Source organism: Mastigoproctus giganteus, chromosome 6 (genome assembly GCF_048544385.1).
Source record: "Mastigoproctus giganteus isolate SK-2022 chromosome 6, ASM4854438v1, whole genome shotgun sequence".
NCBI classification, from domain to species: domain Eukaryota; kingdom Metazoa; phylum Arthropoda; class Arachnida; order Uropygi; family Thelyphonidae; genus Mastigoproctus; species Mastigoproctus giganteus.
In genome coordinates, this window is record NC_143580.1 from 152,018,249 (window position 1) to 152,045,262 (window position 27,014).

At 34.7% G+C, this 27,014-nt stretch overlaps 1 protein-coding gene across 1 annotated transcript in view; it reads left to right on the top strand.

Annotated features, from left to right (window-relative positions):
• Positions 1 to 27,014, top strand: part of Psn (presenilin) — a 228,676-nt gene that overhangs the window by 48,842 nt on the left and 152,820 nt on the right. Inside the window, exon 3 of the mRNA XM_090376534.1 lies at positions 13,756 to 13,897. Coding sequence (XP_090232660.1) covers positions 13,756 to 13,897 — 142 coding nt within the window. The remainder of the gene's footprint in view (positions 1 to 13,755; positions 13,898 to 27,014) is intronic.

The window sequence follows — 27,014 nt, forward strand, 5'->3', positions numbered from 1 at the left end:
TAACATCATCAATCGATCCCATTATATAGAATTTAAAAACTGTCTGAGACCACTGTAGTCACCTTTATGAAAGCAAAAACCCTTTCCTTTTTTCCTGATGTAGTTACATCTTTAAGTAAATCCCCCATCAGCACACTGTGGTCACTGCCACCTAGTGGTTCCTTTATCTGCAGATTCTTGAATTATTGAGTAGCACTTTTTTTTTTTTTTTTAATGTACAATAGTAAATCAGGCTAAATAATAATAAACTAAGTAAACATTAGTGAAAATGAGTAAAACCTGAAATAGAAATAGAAAAAATGTAAGTAAAATACCACCCTGGGCAGTTGTTGCCAAAAGGCTATCCTCCGACCTCTCTGCTACTGTTCCCTCTAATTTCCTCTCTTTTAAAACTTCTGCAACCTCTTACACAGACTAAAACATATACCCTAAACCCAGATGATGTCTTGGGTGAGTGTCAATGTGGTATTCGTATTAGTAGTGGAAAATGATGCAAGAAAGTAAGCTTTTGCAGCATTAATCGGGAGGGGAGCATCACACATCCACTGACCCTCTAATAATTTGTTAAACACTCATTTCCACAACACCAGATGGAAGTTTATTCCAACAATCACCTACCCAATGGCTGAAAGCAGATTTCTGCACATCTATTCTGCTGCTACCCTTCCTCAATTTAAATGCATGTCCCCACCCTACTCTCACGTTGTCTTAGGAAGGGTACATATGCCATCAGCATATAATTTACTCAGTCCATTGAAAGCCGTAAACATCTCAATCAGATCTCATTACAGGTGTCTAATTCAACATTCCAGTGTTTGCAGTCCTGAGACCTTTAGTGGTTAGAGTACCCTTGTGTTCCCTCACTAATCTTGTTGGTCTCCTCTTTGCCTGTTCCAACAGCTCAACATCCTTCCAAAATGGGCTCCCAGACCTTACATTCAGCATGACCTTACATTTTATAATGTAAAGGTCAATTGATCAGTTTGTACTTTGTCATAAGTCCCCACATGTATTACCATGCACCCGTTAGTATTATTATATCAAACACTAATAAATTGCTACATCATAATTAATCTTGGAAGTTACTAGGCTTTTCACACCAACTAAGAAATATTGTTCAAGGTTTAGGCCTAAATGGATATCAGATGAACTAATGAGATGCGTGGCAGAGAAGAAAAATGCATAGGATGCATATAAATTAACAGGTGACACAGAAGCCTCTGGTAGATATAAGCTGGTCTGTAATGAAGTCACAAAGAAGGTTAGGCAGGCAATGGCAGATTACAAGAAATCTTTGGCAAAGGATGCAAAGAAAAACAGCAAAGAGTTATTTACTTATGTAAATTCTAGGAAGGGATAAAATCAGATTGATCCCCTTGATGTTGATGGTTCGACTGTTGAGGATCCTGGTCAGGTAGCTGACAGACTGAAGAAGTATTTTGAATCTACATTCACATATCAGGAGTTATTCAGGAAGGGGAATGCCAGTAGTTTATCAAACTCTGGCATAGAGGTAAATGATTTTGTAATAACTGAGAGCAAAATGGGGGAGATTGTTGAAGTTAAACATAAGAAAAGCATCTGAGGTGGATGGGATCTATCGAGTTATATTAAAGGAGACAGCAAAGGCAGTAAGAAAACCCTTAGCCATAATTATGAGAGCTTCCTTGGACTCAGGGACCTTCCCTGAGTCTAAGGAAGGCGATGGAGTCACTGAAGGATCATCTGGACAAGACTGCAATTATAGTTCAGACACAGCATGGGTTTGTTAAGGGGAAGTCTTGTCTGACCAATTTGATTGGATACTATGATGTAGTCACAAAAGAACTGGATGCAGGGAATAGCTTTAATATTATATTCTTGGATCTTAGAAAGGCTTTTGATACTGTTGCACATGGAAGACTGCTGTACAAATTGGAGCAGTATGACATTAAGGGCAAATTGCTGCTATGGATAAAGGGATGGTTGAGTGGGAGGATGCAGAGAGTGGTAATCAATGGACTTAATCAGGCGTAATGTCCAAGTTTGCAGACAATACAAAGGTTGGCAGGGTTGTTAATGACACTAATGACAGTACACCACTGCAACAGGATATAGAAACGTTGAGCAGATGAGCTGAAAGGATGGCAGCTGAAGTTTTAACATTGACAAATGTAAAGTACTGCATATGGGTAGCAGTAACCCCAGAGTAATGTATCAACTGTGTGGTACTACACTTAGGGTGGTAGAGAATGAAAAAGTCCTGGGGATAATTGTGCAGTCAGATATGAAGTTTTCTGAGCAGTGCAGACAATCTGCAAGGTTAACTCATGGTGTTGATATACAGGAATTTTTCTAGCAGGGACAAGGAGGCAATTATCCCCTTGTATAAGACAATGGTCAGGCCACACCTTGAATACTGTGTACAGGTCTGGAGGACTCATTTTCAGAAGGATGTAGAACTGCTGGAACAAGTACAGAGAGGGGCACCAAAATTTATGAATGGAACAAAGGGTTGCTCTTACAAAGAAAGGCCTAAGTTCTGAAAATTGCAGTGTCTGGAGACTAGGCACCTGCGAGGTGTATAAGGCCATGAATAGTTTCAGCAAGCTCAATATTGATGGGATTCTTCCTCTTGCCCAGATTGGTTGCCTGAGTGGGACATAAATTCAAATTGTGGAAAGACAGTTGTAGAGTAGATGTGTGGAAATTTGCCTTTAGGCAGCAGGTGGTTGATTGCTGGAACAAACATCCATTTGTCATTGTAGAAGTTGACAGCTTACATAAATTCAAGGCAGTACTAGACAGATATTTGGGGTGGATTAGCATTAGTAGAGGCATATGATGCAAGAAAGCAAGCTTATACAGCATCAGCCAAAAAAAAAAAAACACCTTCCCATTTCACCCATCCATTAATTCTAAAAGTTTGTCCACTTCTTCCATGAATTTATTTGAGCTATCAACTTCCACAATGACAGATGGAAGTTGATAGCTTAAATAAAATAAATTTGCCTTAAGCACTCATCGGGCAGCTGAGTGCTTAAATAAGCACCCAGCTGCCCACTGGCTAAAGGCAAATTTCTGCATATCTATTCGACAACTGTCTTTCCTCAATTTCAGTTTATGCCCCCTAAGTTTGTAATCCAAGCAAGAAGAAATTTACATCAGCATTGAGTCTGCTCAACCCTTTTGAGGCCTCATAAACCTGAATCAGATTACCTCGCAGTGCCGTCTCTAAGAGCACCCCTTTGTTCCCATCACCAGTCTTGTTGCCCTTCTCTGTACTTGGTCTAGCAACACTACATCCTTCCTAAAATGAGGCTTTCATACCTGTACACAGTACTCAAGGTGTGGCCTGAACATTGCCTTATATAAGGGGATAATCACCTCCTAATCCCTTCTAGCCAAATTCCTGTAGATCATTGTCAAGACCCCAAGACCTACTCTGGCAGCCTGTCTGCACTGAGTTTCTTGGCGCAGTATGACTATAGTTGTTTTTGCGCCAATAAACTCAAAATCAAAATCAAATGTCTGCACTGATCAGGAAACTTCATATTTTGACCTCACAGTTACCCCCAGGTCCTTTTCATTCTCCACTACCCTGATTGTGACACCACCCAGTTGGTACATTTCTCTGGGGTTACTGCTGACCATATGCAGTACATTTGTCAATGTTAAACTTCAATTGCCACTTCTTAACCCATCTGCCCTACTTTTCCAGATCCTGTTGCAGCAGCATACTGTCATTACTGTTATTAACAACCCTGCCAACCTTTGTATCATCTGCAAACTTTGACATTAAGGCTTGATATACCTTAATCAATGTCATTGAAAAATATACAAAACAACAATGGGCCCAACACCAAACCCTGAGGTACACCATTAATAACATTAGTCCACAAAGAGCAGTGTCCATTGATTACCACTCTGTCTTCTCCCACTCAACCATTCTTTTATCCATTGTAGCAACGTGCCCTTAATTCCATACTGCTCCAATTTGTACAGTAGTCTTCCATGTGCAACAGTATCAAAAGCTTCCCTGAAACCCAAGTACATGATATCAGAATTATTTTTTGCATCTAGTTCTGTTGTGACCTTATCATAGTATCCAAAAAAGTGGTCAGACAAGACTTCCTCTTAACCAACCCATACTGTGTCTGAATTATTACTGCAGTCTTGTTTAGATGATCCTGCAATGCTTCTTTAACCAACGACTCCATTATTTTCTTGGGAATAGAAGTCAAACTAACAGGTTTGTAATTACCTGTATCACTTTGATCCCCTTTGTGAATTTGAGATACATTTGCACATCTCCAGTCCATGTGGACTTCCCATGAGTCTAAGAATGCTCTCATAATTATGGCTGAGGGTTTGCTTATTTCCATTGCCTCCTCCTTTAATGTAACTGGATAGATCCTATTTGCCCTAGGTTCCTTTCTTATGTTTAACTTCAACAATTTCTCCTCCACTTTGCTCTCAGTTATTACAAAATCATTTAATTCCCTGTTAGTGGTTGATAAACATTTGGCCTTCTTGAATAACTCCTCACGTATGAATGTAGATGCAAAATACTCATTTAGTTTGGCACCAATCTGAGAATGATCATCTACAGTCAAACCATTGATATCAACTGGACCAATCTTATTCATCCCCTTCCTTCTAGAGTTTACATAAGTAAAGAAGCCTTTGCTTTTTTTCTTTGCATCCTTTGCCAAAGATTTTTCATAATTTGCCTTCGCTTGCCTAACCTCCTTTGTGACTTGATTACAGACTAGCTTGTGTTTATAATAGGCTTCTGTGTCACCTGGCAATTTGTGCATCCCATGTATTTTTCTTCTCTGTCATGAGTCTCATTAGTTCATCTGACATCCATTTGCACCTAAACCTTGAATGGTATTTCTTAGTTGGTATGAAAAGCCTAGTAGATTCCAAAATTACTTCATCGAATGCTTCCCATTTAGAATTTGCTGTTGGTGACATCATCAGTTGGTCCTACTGTATAGAATTTAAAAAATCTCTGAGACCACTGTAGTCAGCTTTACAAAAGCAAAAACCCTTCCCTTTATTCCTGATGGTTGTTACATCTTTAAGTAAATCCCACATCTGTACACTGGTCACTGCCATCTAGTGGTTCCTTTATCTGTAAATTCTTAATACATGAATAATCACTGCTTATAATCAGATCAAGAGTGTTACTCCCTCTGGTTGCCTCTCTAACATGCTGCTGTAGAAAACAATCATCTGATAAATCCACAAAAGCCTTCCTAATGAACAGCATAACCCCTCCTTTCTTCTTATCCTTTCTATTCTTTCTGTACATGTTGTTCTCTCCAAATGCCAATTCTGCATTTCTTATATCTGTGTAACACCAGATCTCTGATATCCCCACAATATCTGCCTTTGATGTCTTGACCAACACTTCAAATTCATCAAATTTATTTACTATGCTCCTAGCATTGGTTCACATGCAAGTATATATGAACCTGTTCTTGCTCTTAGTTATACTAACACAGGCCATGTATTTACTTGTTTCATGACTCACAGTAGTTCCTGAAATCCCCAGTAACTTGCTTTCCAGGCTGCTACTCATTCCAGTTGAAGCAGTGCAAGAATCACTTTCACTTTGCCAGCGGCAACTGTTAATCTATTAGTACGTGTATCCACCCAAGCTAGCAGTTTTCCGACCCACCTAACACTGCCTCAATAGCATCAGCAAATATTCTTGCACCCTTTCTATTTAAGTGTATCCCATCCCTGTAGAAGCAATCTCTCCTGTTAATAAGCACAAACCATGCTGAGAAAATTCTACCCCACAAGCCTTGTACGGTCTGTCCAGGGCTGATTTGATTGACAAGGCTCTTATCATATACTCCAACCTATCGTGCCTGGGCAGGATCGCAGACACTTTCAAATTTAATCCTAACCCTCACCTTTTTTTCAACATTGACCTATACTTCTTTAAGCAAATCCACAGATCTACACTTAATATCATTAGTCTAATGTGTACAGCAATATCACCTTTTATGCCCTTAAAAGATGATATCTGCTCTACAACATCACTACTTTTGTCCCCTGGCAGACATACCCTGGTCCTATTCCATCATTCCTTTTTTTGCACAATATGTTTCCCTTTCCCTTTCCCTTTCCCTGTTTCCTCCTGTGGGACCAGCAAATTCTGCCCCGAAGTTTGACGCTGTTACATGGTGCTCAAGAATGGGCTGTGGCATTGATTTGGGCAGCTAATAGCGTAATGGGCACACCCATCAGAATGTTGAGTTGGCACCTAATTTCTTCGCATTCTCTGCACCTAGCACACAGAAATGGCTAGATCATGTCCTGTTCCAGAAAGGTCTGCAAAATGTCACATTTTACATTTTGTACATTTTTTTAGACTGTGATGCATTGGAGAGTTTACCCCCGAACCACAGCACTTCTGCTACTTTGTGCGCGTTACTTTGCTGCTGTAGTGTGGGGCATTATTTCAGTTTAAATACGATTTAATTAATAATAAAAATTAATAAGATTTATAAATTTAATTGATTAATTGACAATACTCTGCTAAGCTAACAGATTTCTAATATAGTGCTATGCATTACACTATCTAGTTTTACGTTATACCTTACACTATCTAGTTTTACGTTATACCTTACACTGTCAAGTTTGAGATATACATTACACTATTCCATATCGATCTAATATACTAAAACAATGGTGGCAAGTTTTGAACGGTACAAGTTTTACCGATACTAAGTAATAACCTACAAAATCTCTATCTAAATTCAAAATAAACTAAGTACCTTAACTAGGAATATAAAGCTACTTCTAGAAAATAAATTAATATTCCAATTAAGTCAATGAAATGGCAAAAATTTAAGAAAAACTTCTCTATTAGCTAGAGCCGTAAAAACTTCTGCATGGAGCTACTCTCGTTCCTGAAAAAGGATGGGTGAAATGGGAAATTTTTTTTTTTTTTTTGGCTTTCTTGCATCATACGGCTCTGCTAATGCTGTCATCAACTTTTGCACCCAGCAGATGTACTTTGGTTTATCTCTCCCGCCCCACACATAATGTTTCCCTTTTGTTGGAGTCCCTTTTTAAGTTTACTGTTTTTTCTAGTGTGGTTTTCCCCATCCTTTCAGTGATAAAAGGGAAAGGGGTTTCCTGGAAAGGTTTAAAGTATTAATTCAGCAGTTTTTATGTGGTTTTAATTAAATTTATTATCATCATTATCTCTAACATTTCAATGTGGTGTTTTCTCCCTGGACCTTGCAAACTGATCCTTTTAGAATAGTATCGTGCAAACATTTTGGCTTTATACTCCCTTTGGTTTCTAGCATTACTGGCCAGACCTCCTAAATAAGATATCTTTTTGTTTTATTGTTAATAATAAAATATTGCAATCAACAAACAAAAATATTTGTAATCCACCTTCAAAATTTTGCCCTTTGATGTTTCTAAATATGCAAATTTAAAAATTCAAATTAAAAATCTATTCATTTTCCTCTCTCTCTCTCTCTCTCTCTCAATATGTAATTGCTTATATTTGGGCTTTCAAAAATGCTGGAGGAATAGAAAAGAGAAAGGGAAAAAAAAACGATTTCTACGTAAAAAAAGGTATCTAATAACTTGCCTTTCACAACTTAGTATGAAGTGAAGGGAAAGTTTGTATCTTCTTTTTCTATGTGACTCATTTGTGGAACACATAATGAGCAGAGGAAAACCTGGAAGACAAAGGCGGAGATGGATAGATGAAATTCATGAGTTTTTGAGTAGTAAATGGATGGCCAGTGCTCAAAACAGAAGGAACTGGAAAGTTGCTGGAGAGGCCTTCATCCTGCAGTGGATTGAAAATGGCTGATGATGATGAATGAGCAGAGAGTCCACCTTCTTGCAAATCCCCCTAAGGTGTGCAGAATGCAGTTGCTAGAGACTTGAAATTGACATGTTATTCTTATGCCTCATAGCTTATGCTATAACTTTTTAAGTCATGCCAGATGTAATTTTACTGGTTTTTATATTCAGGTAATATATTGGGATTTGAAACCATGATTTTTAGTTTGTGATTTATATAAGCTACTACTTCTCATATTAGAAGAATTTAAAAAGATATTTTCAATCTATCAGGTTTACTAGATGTAGAATGTAACACTTCACTTTCTGTTAACAGAAATTACAAAATCCAAGCAGAGGAAAGCAAACAACTGATTAATAGCTTCAACAATGTTGGCTGCTCAGCTCCTTCAGCAGTCAAGAGCATCTACCACCTATCCCTTTGATAGTCGCCTCTCAATCAAACCATTTTTCTAAATCACATGATCTTCTTTTGTCTGTAACTTTGTCTCACTTGATGCACAGAAATTCTTAATTATAAAGAAGTGCAAGAATTGTGTTCATGTGGGCTTTTATTCATTTATTTTTCTAATTTCGAAAAAAAATTACTTCTAATAAATTTGTAGTGCATTCATTTTATTAATTCTCAGAGATACTAAATGCTTTGATCGTTAGTCAGCACACTTATAGTGATTCACATGGGATGTGTCCCTCGGTCAGTATGACTGAATTACGTGACTACTTCCTGTTATTTCAAGTTTAATTCAAAGATGTGGATGTGTATGTTATGAGTGGCTTTCAGTAACGTTGTATTCTAAAAATAAAAAAACAAAACCTGTTTGAACTTTTTTTTTTTTAATATATGTTTTCATTTTCTTTGTTTTTCAAGCTCGAAATTGATAAAAAAAAAAATTTATTTTTTGAATGAAATGCATTATAAAGCTATTAAACTGAAACTTAAAATGAAAACATTATAAATGCATTAAAAAGCTATTAAACAGGGGAAGGTGGAGTTGGGTTATGAAGTATATCTACTTCAAGAAGAAAGTATACAAAATTTATATGAAAAAAGGATTAAAGACGAAATAAGTAAAACATTGGAGAGAGAACAAATAGAAGAAGAATGGAATAATATACGAAATATAATTCAAAAGATAGCAAAAGAGACACTAGGACAATCCAGGAAAAACTATAAGAAGAGGGGGGGTAAAGATATGGAATGAAGAAATAGCTAAAGCAGTACAAGATAAATATCTTAAATATATACAAAACAGGACAAGGGCGAATGAAGAAATATATAAACAAGAATGCAAGAAAACTAAAGATATAAAATGGAAGGCTAAAGCAGAGTCATGGGACAGATTACCGGCCTCCGTAGCCGAGTGGTCAGGAGCGAGAGTGCAGTAGTACACGCTCCTTGAGTAGACCGGGGTTCAAGCCCCTGACTGCTGAATACGGTCGATCTGCCAACCCGCACTGGACCAGCGTGGCAGATTATGGTCCATTTCCCTCAGCATGAATCGTTGAGGAGGCTTCCATCCTGCAGTGGGTTGATAATGGCTGCACTTTACTTTTTTTTTTTTACATGGGACAGATTTATAAGCACAATAGAACATGATGTTCATGGAAGACAAAATTTGGCATATAAAATGATGAAACACTTGAATAGCACAGAGAAAGACACTTCAAGAATAAATATAATAATTAAGGAAGAACAATGGAAAAAACATTGAAGAATTGTGGAAAGACCCAACATATCAAATAGAAGAGATACAGTTAGACCCGGTTAGTGACATAGATCCAATAACGAAGGAAGAATTGGAAAAGGCATTGAAATCTACAAAAAATAGGAAAGCAGTAGAAATGGATGGTATAAATGCAGAACTGATCAAGTATGGAGGAAGTTTTTTAAAAGACAGGATACTAAATTTATTTAATAAATGTTGGGAAAAATATAAAATACCAGAAGAATGGAAGATAGCAAAAATTATTTCAATATTTAAAAAAGGAAATAGAAATGATACAAAGAATTATAGAGGGATTAGCATACTAAATACAGTATATAAAATGTATAGCAAAATAATAAATAATAGAATTAAAATTATCTCTGATGAAATATTAATAGAACAGGCAAGATTCAGAAAAGAATGATCATGTACAGATAATATATTTATATTAAAACAAATAATAGAAAAACGAAAAGAGTTTAATTTAGAAACGCATTTGGTATTTATAGATTATGAAAAAACATTTGATCGAGTAAACAGACGAAAACTATGGGACATATTGAGTAATAAAGGATACCCAAAGCATCTTACAAATATAATATAAAGTTCATATCAAGGAACAAAAATAGTAATAGATACAGGTAATAAATTAACAGAAGAAAGTATAATAAATCAAGGAGTTAGACAGGGATGTAGCTTGTCACTAACGTTGTTTAACATATATTGAGGATATGATATGTAAATGGAAAGAAGAAATTAATATAGGTATATATCTAAATACAAAGAATAGGATTAATACACTGTTATTTGCAGATGATCAAGTAATTATTCAAGATAGTGAAGATAATTTACAGAGAGCAGTATTTAAATTAAACCAAATAACAGAAGAATATAAAGTTAAAATATCAATGATGAAAACTAGAACAATGGCTTTTAAGGGGAAAAATATGGTGAGAACAAAAATAGTTATAGACAATAAAATATTAGAACAAGTAAAACATTTTAAATATCCTGGATGCGATATAACATATGATGTCAAAGAAGATATGAACCAGAAATTTCAAAATATATGTGGAACAATAAAAAGAACTCTGGCTAAGAAAACAAAGAAAGAAACACAATTGAAATTTTACAAAGTAATGGCAATACCAGCCAACACTTCTTTATGGTTCTGAAACATGGATTCTGAAAAAAAGAGACATTAATAGAATACAAGCTGCAGAAATGAAATTTTTAAGATATGTTAAAGGATGTACAAAATTAGATAAAATACCAAAAGTAAATATTAGAAAGGAATTAAAGATTTACTGAATTAATGAAAAAATTATAGAATCTAGACAAAGATGGAAAGAACATGTAGAAAGAATGGAAGATAATAGATTCCCTAAATTAGCTTACACATACAGAGCAAAAGGAAAAAGATACAGAGGAAGACCAAAGAAAAGATGGTCAGACCTCTTCTAGATCGGTACAGGCAGATCGCCTAATCCATGAAGGAAGATAAGATAAGATGAGATGCATTATAAATTTTGGTAGATGCCATTTTTTTAATTAAAAAAATTAAAATCACAGTATTCTGAAAAAAATTAAAACATGTTAGCCATTTTTAGATTCATTTGCATATATATGCATACGTGCCTATTGTCTTCATGTTGTCTGTCCACAAGTAACAACTCAATTCCCAGTGGACAGATTTCCATGAAATTTCATATTTAGTTCCTTTTGAAACATTTGTGAAGCCATCCTAAAGTTCATTAAAATTGGACCAATAGAAATCTGGAAAGATTCAATTCAATTCATAGATTAAATGTAATTTTAATGCAGCATTTAGACAGTGGGCAGCTTTAGACAGTTTGTGCATACTTCATGTATATTGTTATGTAGCACTCATGAATGTAGTATTGTTTGTGAAGATATATATATATATGTGGAGAGAGAGAGAAAAGAGACTTAAAAAAAAAAGAAGACTATGGAGAACAGTAATAAATATTATATAGTTGTAAATAAACTGAATGGTACAGTTCAGAGAATGTTCTATAAAGTTATAATCTTAGTAATTAATTGATAAGGAGATAACTATCTACTTTTCACTTCTATTAATCACAGAAGAGAAAAAAAAATTCAATTAATTTAAGAAAAAAAATAAAATGGCCTGAAATTGTTAAGGCACTGTATACATTGACTAATTTATTTCTGACTACAGTTTTATGTTTCTCTCTGACTGAATTTAGCCCGAAAGATTTATTGAAGATATATTTAATAACATTTTCAAAGACTGCCATAACATTAAAAAAAAATTGAAAAAGAAAATTTTTTTTTTTTTTTTATTTGTTGAAGAAATTAGTTTTACAAATAGAATGGGATTATCACCTCCTTATCCCTGCTAGCAAAATTGCTGCATATCATTGGCAAGACTCCATGAGCTGTTCTGGCAGCCTGTCTGGAGAAACGTTTCTGCAAATTTAACTGTCCTATCTGGATCGTCCTCATCAAGTGTGTGTGATGTAATTAATGAGGATTTTGGATTGTAAACATCCTGTATATCCTGAATATTTTAATTTTTCTTACTGAAGAATTGAAAAAGATTCAGAATACTGGTTTGGTAATATTAACTCATTTGAAAGCTTTCTTGTGGGGTTTTAGGATGTTCATTTTGGTGCTTAACGTGTATCTTTATCTTTGAGGGTGATGGAGAGTCAGAATGTTTAGGCCAGTCTGTTCGCATGATCTCCCCATTACATAAGAATGGTTAGGCTGCATCTTTGAGTACTGCATAGGTCTGTAGGCCTCATTTTAGGAAGGATATAGATCTGCTGGAAACAGACGTAGAGATAGGCAATGAGATTGGTGAGTGGGGAAAAACAGAGTGCTCATACCAAGCAAAGCTTCAGTTCTGTCAGTGGCTAGGCACCTGGAAGGTGATCTGATTTGAAATGTTTGTCTTTCAGTGGATTGAGCAAATTCACTGCCTGCGGCATTCTTCCTCTTGCTTAGAATACACAGAAGGGGTTTAAATTCAAATTGAGGAAGGATAGTTGCAAGATAGATGGCAGAAGTTTGCCTTCAACCAGTGGATAGTTCATTGTTGGAACAAGGAAGAACTAGACAAACTATTGGAAGTGATGGACAGGTGTTGTGGCAATTTTTTTTTTTTTTTGCTCACGCTGTATAAACTTGCTTTCTTGGATCATTGCCACTACTACTAATAATACTAGATGTGTAAAAATAATGACACTCTTGAGCCCCCCCCCCCACTTTGCAGGCTATTTAAACTTTGCACACTATTAAGTTTGCAAAAATGTGCCAGAAGACACAATCTTGAGGCCTCCCAATTTGCAGGTAAAAATGTCAATTTTACCATTTAAATTTTGTGATTTAAATTTGTGATTAAAAATGGAATGCACTTTAAGTTTCTTTTCTTACTGAGTGGAAATATTACTTCATATAGCTATTTAACAGTTTTCCAAGATTTTTCTTATGGTATTGAGGCAAAAGACTTCTGTTCATATAGGATGGTGTTCCTGTACATTATTCCTCAAAATTAGGAATTTCTGAATGAAAAATTACTAAATGAGTAGATCAAGCATTGTGGCCCTATTGAGTGGCTGCCCAAATAACCAATTTTAACCTCTACAGACTTTTTCTGCAGACTATTTAAGAGACCGTGTGTATTCCAGGAAGCCTCATACTGTAAGAACCCAAAAATAGTGATAACTGAAGAATTCACCAAAAATTGTGCCAGAAGACTGCTTCAAGCCTTCAAGGTACATTTTGAAGTTTTTTATCTTTCTGTATAGATGTAAACAGTTTTTGAGTTTGTTAAAATAATAAACATTTAATTTATATCATAATGTTTCTATACTTTTTTAAGAGAACTTAAAATAAAAGTTTACCCAGATTTTGGCCTGTGCATTAGCAATTTAGAACATAAATTTAGCAGAGACTAGGCTTACACATACATGTGTTAGTTTGTTTCATTTATTTTATTTTTTATTATTTCAAGCTACATATTTAAATACTATTAGACTGAATACTAGTAAAAAATGACTGGAAGCTGCACTTAACTTCTGTGTTGTTAAAAAACATAACTGACTACAAACTTTCATTTAGAAATAGCAGTTATTTATTTCTCTCACTTTGCCATCTGTTGTGAATGGGGATAAATTTATTGTAGCATAAGTTTTGAAGAAATCTTAATATTTTCTCTTATTTTTTTCAGAGTCTACACACCATTTACTGATCAGACAGTTGATACACCTACAAAAGTTTGGCAGTCTTTTGCTAATGCTTTCATTTTAATGGGAGTTATAGTTTGCATGACAATTCTTCTTATTGTACTTTACAAATTTAGATGTTACAAAGTAAGTAGCTAATGTGATATTTGCAGTTTATTATAATTTGTTCTAATTAGACAATATTAGATTATTTGTTTACCTGTGTTTCCTTGTATCTTAAAATTTGATATTAATTAGATAATTTGAATAATTAAAATAAAGATATACTCCAATATATGTTTAGGATATGTTCCTGAAAAGTGCAATGTAAATTGAGAAGACATGATTTAAAGCATTTTTTCCCCCCATACAAATTATTGGAATTAATTAAGGAAAGATGTATACAGAAACTCACATTGTATCCTCACATAGTTGAAATAAGCATGCATAATGAAACAACATTCATAACACCATAGCATGGTTTTGGGAATTTTTTGTAGGTGCTGCCTTCCCTTATCTGTGTTTCCAAGTAATCGAAATTGTATTTGGCTATTGGATACCCTCCCCCTTTTAAAAACATGGATCTGGAAAACTAAGTTTCTTGTTATCACGTTTTATTGATGTCTCAAATAATGACACGTGAAACCTGAAATGACAAGCAAAATATCTGTATTGAGAGATAACCAAAATTTAAATCACTGTTAATTATAATTACCTTTATAAACAGCATCACATTCTGGAACTTATACCAATCCCTTAATCACATGCACTACTATACCATTCCTTAATCACATACACTACTTCTCTTGATGGTCAGGATGTTCAGGCAGATGAAGGGAAGTAATGTCTAACAGTGATTGACTCCCAATTGGTCAGTCAGAATGACTCAGTAACTTATCCCGCCAACTGAAGATCAGATATCTTGTAATTGTGTACATTGATTTTGAACCCAGAGTTAAATAAAAGAAAGAAAAAAACATTTTTTTAAAAATTATTATAAATTTAGAATATCATTATAAAGATAGTTATCTTTATATCATTATAAAGATAATTATCTTTATCTTTATAAAGGTATAGTTAGAATATAAATTAAATTTATATTCTGAAGAAGTTGTGACAATAAATAGAAATATGGGTGGGATATAGATTCATTATGGATGCATCAATTGAGCAATAGTATATAATTTACAAAAATCCTTTTTTTTTTTTTTTTTCCAATATATATAATTCCATGAAAACTGATCTCTAGCGTGGGGTAGGATAAGTTACTTGGTCTTGATAGATCAGTTGGGAATCATTTGTTCTCTTATGATGTCATCTCCCTTCACTTACTTGCCTGGACTTCTTGACCATCAAGAGGAGTAGTGCATATGATCAATAAGATTCTGGAATGGAATGTGATGCTATTTATTATGGTAATTATTGTGTTGTAACGGTGGTTTAAATTGTAGTGATTTCTAAATAGAAATAGCTTGCAAAGGTAACAACTCATTTAAAATCATGATTACGGAAAGATATCTCTAGATATAATTTTTAAAAGAGATTTGTATGCAAATTTTCTTTCATCCAGAAAATAATTGATTGTTGGGATGAACTTTCATCTGGTGTTGTTGAAGTAATTAGAATATTTAAAGGACTGGACAAATTATTAGAAGGTGTGTGTGTGTGTGTGTGTGTGTGTGTGTGTGTGTGTGTGTGTGTGTGTGTGTGTGTGTGTGTGTGTGTGTGTGTTATGACGTTTCATAAGCTTGCTTTCTTGCATCACTTTGCCACTGCTAACACTACAGATTTCTTAACCAGTAAAATTTTTGCTTAACTAAAGGGTGGCCACTAAAGTTATTGCCAGTTTGCTTATCTATACAAGAAACCAAATTAGCAGTCTGGCCTGCTTAAATTATTTTTCTTATTAAAAAAAATAATAAGTTTGCAAAGGTTAGCATATTATAGAAAATGTTTAGAAGTTATGCAGTTCAAGATTTTGAACATAGCAATTCTTTTTTCATCTTTCAAGTTTATGTTCCTTCTTAAAGCTTCTTCAAAAGTCTTAGAACCATTCTGGCATTTATTTAAGGCTACCATTACCATTGGTTTTATGATTTTTGAAAGGGTTCAAATTTCTCATTTGGTGAATTGGGAAATGATAAACAAGAAGTAACTTACCTCATGCTCTTGTGTTGAGAATCTCTGCTCTAGAAAAATACTTTCCTTGTAAAAGTTGATTTTAAAAGGAAAATAAACTTGTAGCATTTTCTCTTTCATTCCTATGTCTCTTTTTTGTTTTTCCTACTTTCTTTAAAAGTTTTACACAGACTTTCCATATCCAAGCATACTTTAGCAAAAATATACTGGTTGCAAGCACACACTCTAAATCACCATTTGGAAAGCAAAAAAATGGAGGTTATTGCTGGACTAACATGTGTAGGCTATACAAATAAATATCAGTAATAAATAAAAGAAAGCAGCTAACAGTAAAGTAATTTAAATGAAGTTATTGCTCTGAAGTATTACGATTACTAAAAGTTCTTGTATAATACAGTTGAGAATGGTATGAAAATTAAAGTGAATAGCATGTAACTTTACAGGTACTTGCTGTTACTATAGTTCTATACTGACAGTTTATGGTAGGAAAGGAACATTTCTACACTATCAACTGGCCTAGAATTCTGATACCATTGTTATTATCCGATACCATTGTTATTCTGTTGGCAGCAACATATCGAAACTATAAAACCTCATTTTTAGAGGTTTGGGGTGAAACATGAACAGTATTCTTGTCAACACTGAACAGACAGAAAATGTGATTTAAAGTAGTAAAATAAAGTACACTTCATAAGAAAGAATATCAGAAAAGAAAGAAAGAAAATAGTCTGCAAGTTTAGGGTTTCTAAAAATAAAAACTGGAATAAATGCAAGAAAACTTTTCAAGAGAAAACTCTGGAACACCGGTGAAACAGTGTCTCCTAAGTTTCTCACAAACTGAAATAAAAATTTATAAAAAGTGAAAATGAAGAATAAATGAAATAAAGAATAAAAGAAAATAGCTAAAAAATAAGAAATAAATTTTAAAAAAAGAAGAGGAATGTTTTGGTAATGCCTTATCATTTTCAAGGGGAAGCTACAAGGCACCTCAGCTGGCAAAGGACGAACATAGTATGTCAATAACCACTTAACATAGAAGAGTCTGATTTGAGCAGTTGTAGCCTGATGCTATGCAACTACTAAACAGATATAGTACCGACCAGTGAAGCACTCAAAGCCATGAAAAAATTAAATAGAAAACGTGCGAACAAAATATAAATATTCAAAGGTGGAGTTTCTAGTGACAGTAAAAGTAAAGATTATCTCATAATTACAAAGTATGAATATATTAAAATTAAACAAATTTTGACAAAAAGGTACTATAGGATACATAATTTAGAAGAAGTTGAAAATAACAGGTGAAATGAAAGCAAAGTAACTTTTAACAAGCAAAGCTGCAGGAATAAATTATATAACAAACTGAAAAGACCATTATATGGAAGTGGAGAATATGTGGGAAACAGCAAATACTGAAAGTTGCAAATTGCACAAAATTAGTATGGTGCAAGGAAGTAAGCTTATGAAACAACATCAGCCAAAAAAAAAAAAAAAAATGTACATTTGTAATTTTATGTCTAGTTCTTCTTTAATTTTATTCTACCTTTCTATAACTACCCACTTCCACAGAGCAGCAGATTATGAATTAGGTGTTAGGGAAGTTTATTCCAACAATCAACTACCCACTGGTTGAAAGCAAATTTTTACACATCTATCCTGAAACCATCCTTTCTCAATTTAAATTTATGCTCCTGCATTAGCATTAGTACAGGCATATGATGCAAGAAAGCAAGCTAATGCAGCATCAGTCAAAAAAAAAAAAAAACCCAGGCACTTCCCATTTCACCTAACCATTCACTCCAAATGTTTATCTAGTTGTTGGGACTTTATTTAAGCTGTCAACTTCTACAATGACATGGAAGTTTGTTCCAGCAATCAACCATCCACTGGCTAAAGACAAATTTCTGCACATCTATTCTACAACTGTTTTTTCCTCAATTTGAATTTATGTCCCCTCAGGCGATTAATCTGGCAAGAAAAGGAATCCCATCAGCATTGAGCTTGCTCAAATTATTCAGGTCCTTACACCTCAATCAGATCACCCCACAGGCGCCTAGTCTCCACACACTACGTAAGCCTTTCTTTGTAAGAACAAACCTTTGTTCCATTCACTAATCTCATTGCCCTTCTATGTATTTGTTCCAGTAGCTCTACATCCTACTGGAAATAAGGCCTCCAGACCTGTACACAGTACTCAAGGTGTGGCCTGACCATTGCCTTATACAAGGAGATAATCACCTCCTTATCCTGGTTAGAAAAATTCCTGTATATTATTGACAAGACACCATGAGCTACTCTTGCAGCCTATCTGCACTGCTCAGAAAACTTCATATCTGACTGCACAATTATCCCCAGGACTTTTTAATTTTCTACCACCCTGAGTGTTGCACCACACAGTTGATACATTACTCTGTGGTTACTGCTACCCATTTGCAGCACTTTGCATTTGTCAATGTTAAACTTTGGTTGCCACCTCTGAGCCCATCTGCTTAACTTTTCTAGATCCTGTTGCACTAGCATACTGTCCTCGGTGTCATTAACAACCATATCATTAATAAATACAGAAAACAACAATGGACCCAACATCGAACCCTGGGGGACTCCTGTAATAACATTAGTCCCCAAAGAGCAGTGTCCATTGATTACCACTCTCTACCTTCTTCCACTCAACCATCCATTTATCCATAGCAGTAATTTGCCCTTAATGGCATACTGCTCCAATTTGTACAGTAGTCTTCCATGTGCAACAGTATCAAAAGCTTTCCTAAAATCCAAGTATATCAAAATTATTTTTTGAATCCTGTTCCTTTGTGACCACATCATAGTATCCAATCAAATTGATCAGACAAGTCTTCCCCTTAACAAACCCATGCTGTGTCTGAACTATAAATGCAGCCTTGTCCAGATTATCCTGCAGGGCTTATTTGATCAGCGCCTCCGTTAATTTCCTCGGAATAGAAGTTAAACTAACAGGTCTGTAACCTTATGTCACCCTTTGTGAATTGGGGTCACATTTGCACATCTCCAGTCCATGGGGACCTTCCCTGAATCCAAGGAAGATCTGATAATTATGGCTAAGGATTTGCTTACTTCCTTTGCTGTCTCTTTTAATATAACTGGATAGATCCCATCCACCTCAGGTGCCTTTCTTATGTTTCACTTCAACAATTTCTCCTCCTCTTCAACAATTTCTCCTCCGCTTTGCTCTCAGATATTACAAAATTATTTAGCTCCCTGCTAGAGTTTGATAAACTTCTGGCCTCCACTTCACTACAGACATTCCTCATGTGTGAATGTAGATGCAAAATACTCATTAAGTTTTTCAGCTACCTGAGTAGGATCCTCAACAGTCGAATTATCGATATCAAATGGACCAATCTGATTCATCCCTTCCTTCCAGAGTTTACATAAGAACTCTTTGCTGTTTTTCTTTGCATCCTTTGCCAAAAATTTTTCACAATCTGCCTTCGGCTGCTCATTTATGCCTGTCTGACTAAAAGGAAGGATGTCATCAGCATTTAGCCTTAAACACCTCAATCATATTTCCTTGAAGGTGTCTACTTACCAGATGCCATAATGTGCAGACCCAAAGTCTTTTTCAGTAAAATTTCCCTTTGTTCACCCCAATCTCATTGCTCTTCTCTGCATCCATTCTAGTAGATCTACATTTTTTCTAAAATGAGGCCTCCAGGCCTATATGCAGTACTCAATGCCTGACCATTGCCTTATACAAGGGGACAATCACCTCCTTATCCCTGCTTGCAGAATTCCTGTATATCATTGACAAAACTCCATGAGCTTTCCTGGAAGCCCGTCTGGACTGCTCAGTGAACTTCATATCTGACTGCACAATTACCCCCAGATCTCTTTCATTTTCCACTACTCTGGGTGTGGTAACACACAGCTATTATATTAATCTAGGATTACTGATACCCATATACAGTACCTTGCATTTGTCATAGTTAACATTGACTTTCACTTCTCACCATCTGTATGAGATGGTATGAGAGCTACAGCAACAAGATTTGGAAATCTTGTTGCTGTAGTATACCCTGATTACTGTCATTAACCATCCTACAAACATTTGTATCTGTAAATTTATACATTATGCCTGATATGCCTTAATCAGTATCATTAATAAATATAGAAAACAACAGTGTACTTAACACTGAACCCTAGGGGGACTCCACCACAATTGAACATCATAAGAACTAAAACATAGCAAGTAAACTCCACACACAGTATAATAAAGAGATTAAAATTTGGTTATGAAATCAAAACATAAGAGAAAAAAATGGTGTTATAAATGTGAGGCAGTTTAAAATTTGGTTATGAAATCAAAACATAAGAGAAAAAAATGGTGTTAAATGGTGATATGCCTTAATCAGTATCATTAATAAATATAGAAAACAACAGTGTACTTAACACTGAACCCTAGGGGGACTCCACCACAATTGAACATCATAAGAACTAAAACATAGCAAGTAAACTCCACACACAGTATAATAAAGAGATTAAAATTTGGTTATGAAATCAAAACATAAGAGAAAAAAATGGTGTTATAAATGTGAGGCAGTTTAGTTAATCAAAAAAATTAACAGAATATTTATATTTTGTTTGCACATTTTCTATTTCATTTTTTCTTGGCTTTGAGTACTTTGGTCATTGTCAGGACTGTGTTTGCTTACTGGTTGTGTAGTGTCAGGGCTACAGCTGCTCAACTTAAAATCTTCTGGGTTGGAGGATTATTGAAACACTACATTCATCCTTCACTTGCTGAATTGCCTTGTAGTTTCACCTCGAAAAGATGGTGCTTTGGTTGCCATATTTCATTTATTCTTTTTTAGATATCCTTCATTTTATTCAGTTTACTCTCTCTAAATTTTCATTTCTTTGGCCAGTGAAGGAGATATATCATCTCACTAGCATTCACACCTGAATTTTCACTTCTGAAATATTTTTTTATTTTCATTTTTAAAAACCCTAAATCTGCAAAGAGACATACTGTTTCTTTTAGTTTTTGGCATTTTCCTTCTTTTTCTATTATTCTTTCTGTACAAGAAGACCTTATTTTACTACTTTTGATTTTTTGTAACATTTCCTGTCTGGTTGGTGTCAGCAAGGATAATCATAAGTTAGTGTGTTTTCTTTGTGATTTCTGTAATTAAGAATGTTCAATCTTTTTAGCATTAGTAGTGGCATTGGTAGTGGCATATGATGCAAGAAAGCAAGCTTATACAGTATCAGAGGAAGAGTTCTGAGTGAACTGAAATCAAAATTTTGAAAAAAAAAAATTAAAAACTAAAAAAAAAAAAAAAGTTGCAAAATGTTAAAAATCACGTACTTAATTTTTTTACTGAATTTTTTATTTGCAATAATGTCCTTTACATTTATATATGTATTATTTAATTCAGTTTAATCAACTTACACAAACAGTTTTCTGGAATTCGACTTCAATTGGATTCCAGCAAATTTCTTCAATTTTAGTTTGTGTAAGCTCATGAATTGTCTTAAAGCTTGTTAAATGGGCCATGGACTTCTGTGCCAATTTTTGTAACTATCATAAATATAAAAGCAACTGCGGTTACTTGTAAATACAGTTGATAGCTAACAAAATTATGGGCCTCGAGGTTCATATACAACAACACCACCAAACCTTGGTGTTCCCCCAGGGTTAGGTGTTGGGCCCACTGTTGTTTTGTATATTTATCAATGATATTGATGAAGGTATATCAGGCTTAATGTTGAAGTTTGCAGATGATACAAAGTTGGCAGGGTTGTTAATGACAGTAATGGCAGCGTGCTAGTGCAACAGGATCTAGAAAAGATGGGCTGAGAAGTGGCAACTGAAGTTTAACATTGACAAATGCAAAGTACTGCATATGGGTTGAAGTAACCCAAGAGTAACATACTAACTGTGTGGTTACTACACTTATGGTGGTAGAAAATGAAAAAGACCTGAAAGTAATTATGAAGATATGAAGTCTTCTGAACAGTGCTGCATACAGGCTGCCAGAGCAGGTCATGGGGTTTTGTCAGTGATATACAGGAATTTTGCTAGCAGGGAAAAGGAGGTGATTGTCCCTCTGTATAAGGCAATGGTCAAGCCACGACTTGAGTACTGCATACAGGTCTGCAGGCCTCATTTTAGGAAGGATACAGAGTTACTTGAGCATGTACAGAGAAGGGCAACAAGATTGGTAAGGGGAGCGCGAAGGGGTGATATTACCAAGAAAGGCTTAAGTTCTGCAAATTGCAGCATCTGGAGACTAGGCACATGCGAGGTGATCTGATTGAGGTGTATAAGGCCTTGAATGGGTTGAGCAGGCTCAATTCTGATGGGGTTCTTCCTCTTGCTCAGATTACGAACCTGAGCAGGCATAAATTCAAATTGAGGAAAGACAGTTATAGAATAGATGTGTGAAAATTTGCCTTTAGCCAACGGGTGTTGATTGCTGGAACAGACTTCCATCTATCATTGTGGAAGTTGATAGGTTAAATAAATTCAAGGCGGAACTGGACACATGTTTAGTGGGAATGGATGTGTTTCTCAATGAGAGAATTGTTCCCTGTTCTCAGCATTTAGTCTATATCAACTTTTTCTAGGAGCAAAAGTATGTGATGTTGTAGAGCAGCTCTCAATTTTTAGGAGCATGAAGGTGATATTGTATACATTGGTACTACTGATATTTTGAGAAAAATTTGATAGTTAGAATTAAATCTGAAAGTGTCTTCCATACTGCCCAGACCTCGTCAATTAATTTAGCTCTGGAGAGGCTGTGTAATAAGGCTCATGGAGTAGAATTTTGTCAGCATATGTGCTTATTCATAGGAGAAAGAGTGCTTTTACAGGGAGGAGATACATATAAATAGAAGAAGAATAACAGAAGTTTACCTCAATATGATATATAGAACACTTCCGTATGATACTGTCCAGAAATTAAAATTAAAACAATTTAAAAAATCGAAAAACTTACATTACAGTAAAAAATAATTAAAAATCAATTGTGAACACAATTAAAAATTAATTTAATGCAATTAAAATTAAGTAAAAAAATTGCAAAACGATTTCCTTCCTCTTTTAACATCTATCGCAATCCAATTTAACCTCTATCATAAACCTACAAACATTGGTATGCTTCTGCATTATAACAGCTATCACCTGTTCACCTACAGAAGATCGATTATCTTTAATCAATTTCTTGATGCTTATAAATATTCACTGACGGAATCTGCTTTGGGCACAGAAATACAAATATTAACCAGCAGATTCTTAAACAGGGCTTACCCCCCTTGCTACAGAAAACTGAATTAGGGTACAAACTAAGGATAGGATACAAAACACTACACCAACCAACAATAGTAATATCAAAAAATACTTTATTTCTGTCCCATATGTTGAACAGTGGCACAAACAGCTTAACAGATTCTTTAAAGATACCGATTTTAAATTGCCGCCAGGCCAATACGGAAATTACACACTATACTGAAAAATTGCTCAGTCCTTTTCTCGTTTGCAACACAAATAAATGACCTGGTATACAACATTTTTTGCTGTGATGCAACTTGTTTATCTAGGTTCCACACGGTTTCCTCTCAATTTTTGTGTTAATCAACATGCGGCCTCAGTTCATGCTTCTCGTTCAGCAGTGTCAGAATTAGCCTTTCATGTCATTAACGAAAAACATACTTTTTTATTTAACGATGCCAAAATACTTAGTGTTCAGCGTAATATATGAGACTATTTATTGCAGAAACTGTCGAAATTAAATTACATGAGAATTCTGTTAATGTTCACCGGCCATATCTAATCTCCAATTCATGGTCTTTTGAGCACATGCGCGAAGACAAATAATCCCTATTTAAGTTTAATGCTCATCCCTATTCAGTAATTTTCATTCCTGTGATCATGACATACGGTTGAAAAGGATTGTCAGCTTCAGGAAGGAAAATCGTTTTGAAATTTTTTCGTTAAATTAATTTTTTACTTAATTTTTAATTGCATTAAATTGATTTTTAATTGTGTTCAATTGATTTTTAATTATTTTTTACTGTAATGTAAGTTTTTCAATTTTTTAAAATTGTTTTCTTTTAATTTCTGGAGAGTATCATACCGAAGTGTTCTACGTATCATATTGAGGTAAACTTCTCTTATTATTTTACAAATATTGATATCAATGTAGAACTTATTGAGCATTACAGCTCTGGTTTATACTATCTAATTTAAATAGAAGGGATGCAAGAATATATATACTAAAGCTATTGAGGCAGTGTTAGGCAGGTTAGAAAATTCTAGCTAGTGGGGAATATACAGACAAATAGATTTACCTCTGCTTGCAGCTGCTATTAAAGTGATTGTTACACTGCTCAATTTCAGACAGCATCCTGAAAAGCAAAGTGTCAGGGAATAAAAGGCCTGCTGGGAGTCTTCATGGGACAAGCAAGTACATGGGCGTGTATCAATGTTACTAAAAGTAAAAACAGGTGCACATATACTTGCTGTGCACTAATGCTAGAATTTTAGTAAACAAATTTGATGGATTAAAGTACTGATTAAGTCAACAATGCTGAATTCGATACAGTGAGAACAACTTGTACAGAGAGGAGGACAGACAAGACTTGGAAGTGGGTGGGGAATGAAGAATTCTTGGTTAAAAAGCACATAAAATCTAAGGGCAATGCACCCATTTGTTGTTGTCAGTGTAATGTTGAGTCAGTTTGGTGTGATATAAGCTCTGGAAAAACATGAGAATAGGAGTACATTATAGGCTAAATGTAACTGAGATGAGTATAACAAACAGATGTAGAAGTGAGTAGAGTGGAAAAGCAAATCAATATCTTTTAAAGGGGATTTTAATTTTTCAGATATTATGTATAATATCTGAAAAATTAAAACACGGCACTCAGCAGAACTTTCCTGGACTTAAAATTGGATGATTATTTTATAGGCAGGTTAGAACAGATATAGTAGCATGTTAGAGTGGCAACAAGAGAAAGCATTATGCTTCATTTGATTATCAGCAGTGACTCTTCATTCATTAAGAATTTCCAGATAAAGGAATCAGTAGGTGGCATTGATTATAATATATCCTTATAGGATTTATTTAAAGATGTAACTGTTATCAAGGGGTAAAGGGAAGAGATTTAGTTTTTGTAAAGGTGACTACAATAGTCTTAGTTTTTAAATGCTTTTCAATGGATGATGTTACCAACTGCAAATTCTAAACAAAAAGCATTCAGATATGTAACCAGAAGCTTCAGCTTTTTATAACAACTAAGAGATATTGCTCAAGGTTTAGACTTAAATTGAAGTCAGACAAACTGATGAAACAAATGGTAGAGAACCAAAATTCAGGGAATGATTATAAATTATCAGGGTACACAGAAATCTACAGCAAGTACAAACTAGTCTGCAGTCAAGTCACAAAATGAGTCAGGCAGGTTAAGATAGATTAAAAAGTCTTTGGCTAGGAACGTGAAGAAACGTGGCAAATAGTTCTTTGTTTATGATAGCAAATGGTTTATGATAGACAGAATAGGAATGAATGAGCCATATTGGTTCACTAGATATGAATGGCATAATCATTTATGATGCTGTTCAGGTTTCTGACAAATTTGAATAAATATTTTGCATCTGCATTCACGTGTAAAGTTTTTAGGGATTTGAATACCAGATGTATATCAAGTTACAGCTGGAAACAAAATCATTTTGTGATAACTGAGAAGGAAGAAGAAGTGAAATTGTTGTAAATAAGCAGCTGGGGGCTGATGGAATCTTTCCAAATATGTTAAAAGGAGCAGCAAAAGAGGTAAGCAAACATTTGCTCATAATTATAAGAATTTCTTTGAATTCAGGGGAAGTACTTATAGATTGGAGATGCCAAATTGTCTCTCCTATTTACAAAGGGAAATGAAAGGATGAAGTGAATGATTACAGATCTGTAAGCTTGACTTCTGTTCCTGGGAAAATAATAGTGTCAGCAGTTAAAGAAATAGTACAGAATCACCTTGAAAGATAAGCAGTTATACAGAAATCACAGAATGGATTTCCTAGGGGGAGATCTTGTCTGACCAATCTGATTAGTGATTGGTTATTGTTAGTAGTGGCAAAAGATGCAAGCAAGCAATCTTATATGGCTAAAAAAAAAAAAAAAAAAAAAAAACACTTCCCACATTATCTGTCCAACCCAGAACACTACACGTTATTAATTAATTTGTTTAGTTCTTCCTTAAATTCATTCAAATTATTCACTTCTACAACGTGCTGTCTGCTGGCTATCATAGATCTTGTTGCAATAGCATATTGAAATTACTGTCATTAATTCATCCTACCAACCTTTGTATCATTCTCAGACTTAAACATTAAGACTGATATACCTTCATTAATACCATTAATAAATAATGAAAAGAACAGTACTGAACATTGGGGACTACACTGATAACATTATTCCAAGAAGTGCAGTGCCGATTGATAAACACTCTACCTTTCCCCATTCAGCCATCCCTTTATCCATAGCAGTAAGTTATTCTTGAATGTTATACTGCTCCAGTTTGCACTGCAGTCTTTTATATGGAACAGTATCAAAATCTTTTCTGAAATCTAAGTATATGATGTCACAATTATTTTTTTTTGACATTGAGTTCCTTTGTTACTCTATCATAGTACTCATCAGAATGGTTAGTCAAGGTCTTCCCTTAGAAAATCCATGCTGTGACTGGTATAACTGCATTCCTGTCTAGATGGTCCTGCATTACTTTTTTAATCAGTGACTTGATTATTTTCCCCCTGGAACATAAGTGAAACTTACAAGGTCTGTAATTACTTACTTCACCCTTTGATCTCCTTTTGTGAATTGGAAAAACATTTGCTCATCTTCAGTCTATAGGGACTTACAAATCCAAGGTTGCTCTCATAATTATGGTTAAAAATTTGCCAATCTCTATTGTTGCCTCTCTTAAATGTAATTTGATGGATCGCAGCTGTCTTAGGTCTCCGATTTAGGTTCATCTACAACAATTTCTCTGCCATTTTCCTCTCAGTTATCACAAAATCATATAGTCCCCTGTTAGGATTTGACATACTTCTGCCATTCCTATACCTAAAATTTCTTCTTGTGTAAATGTAGGT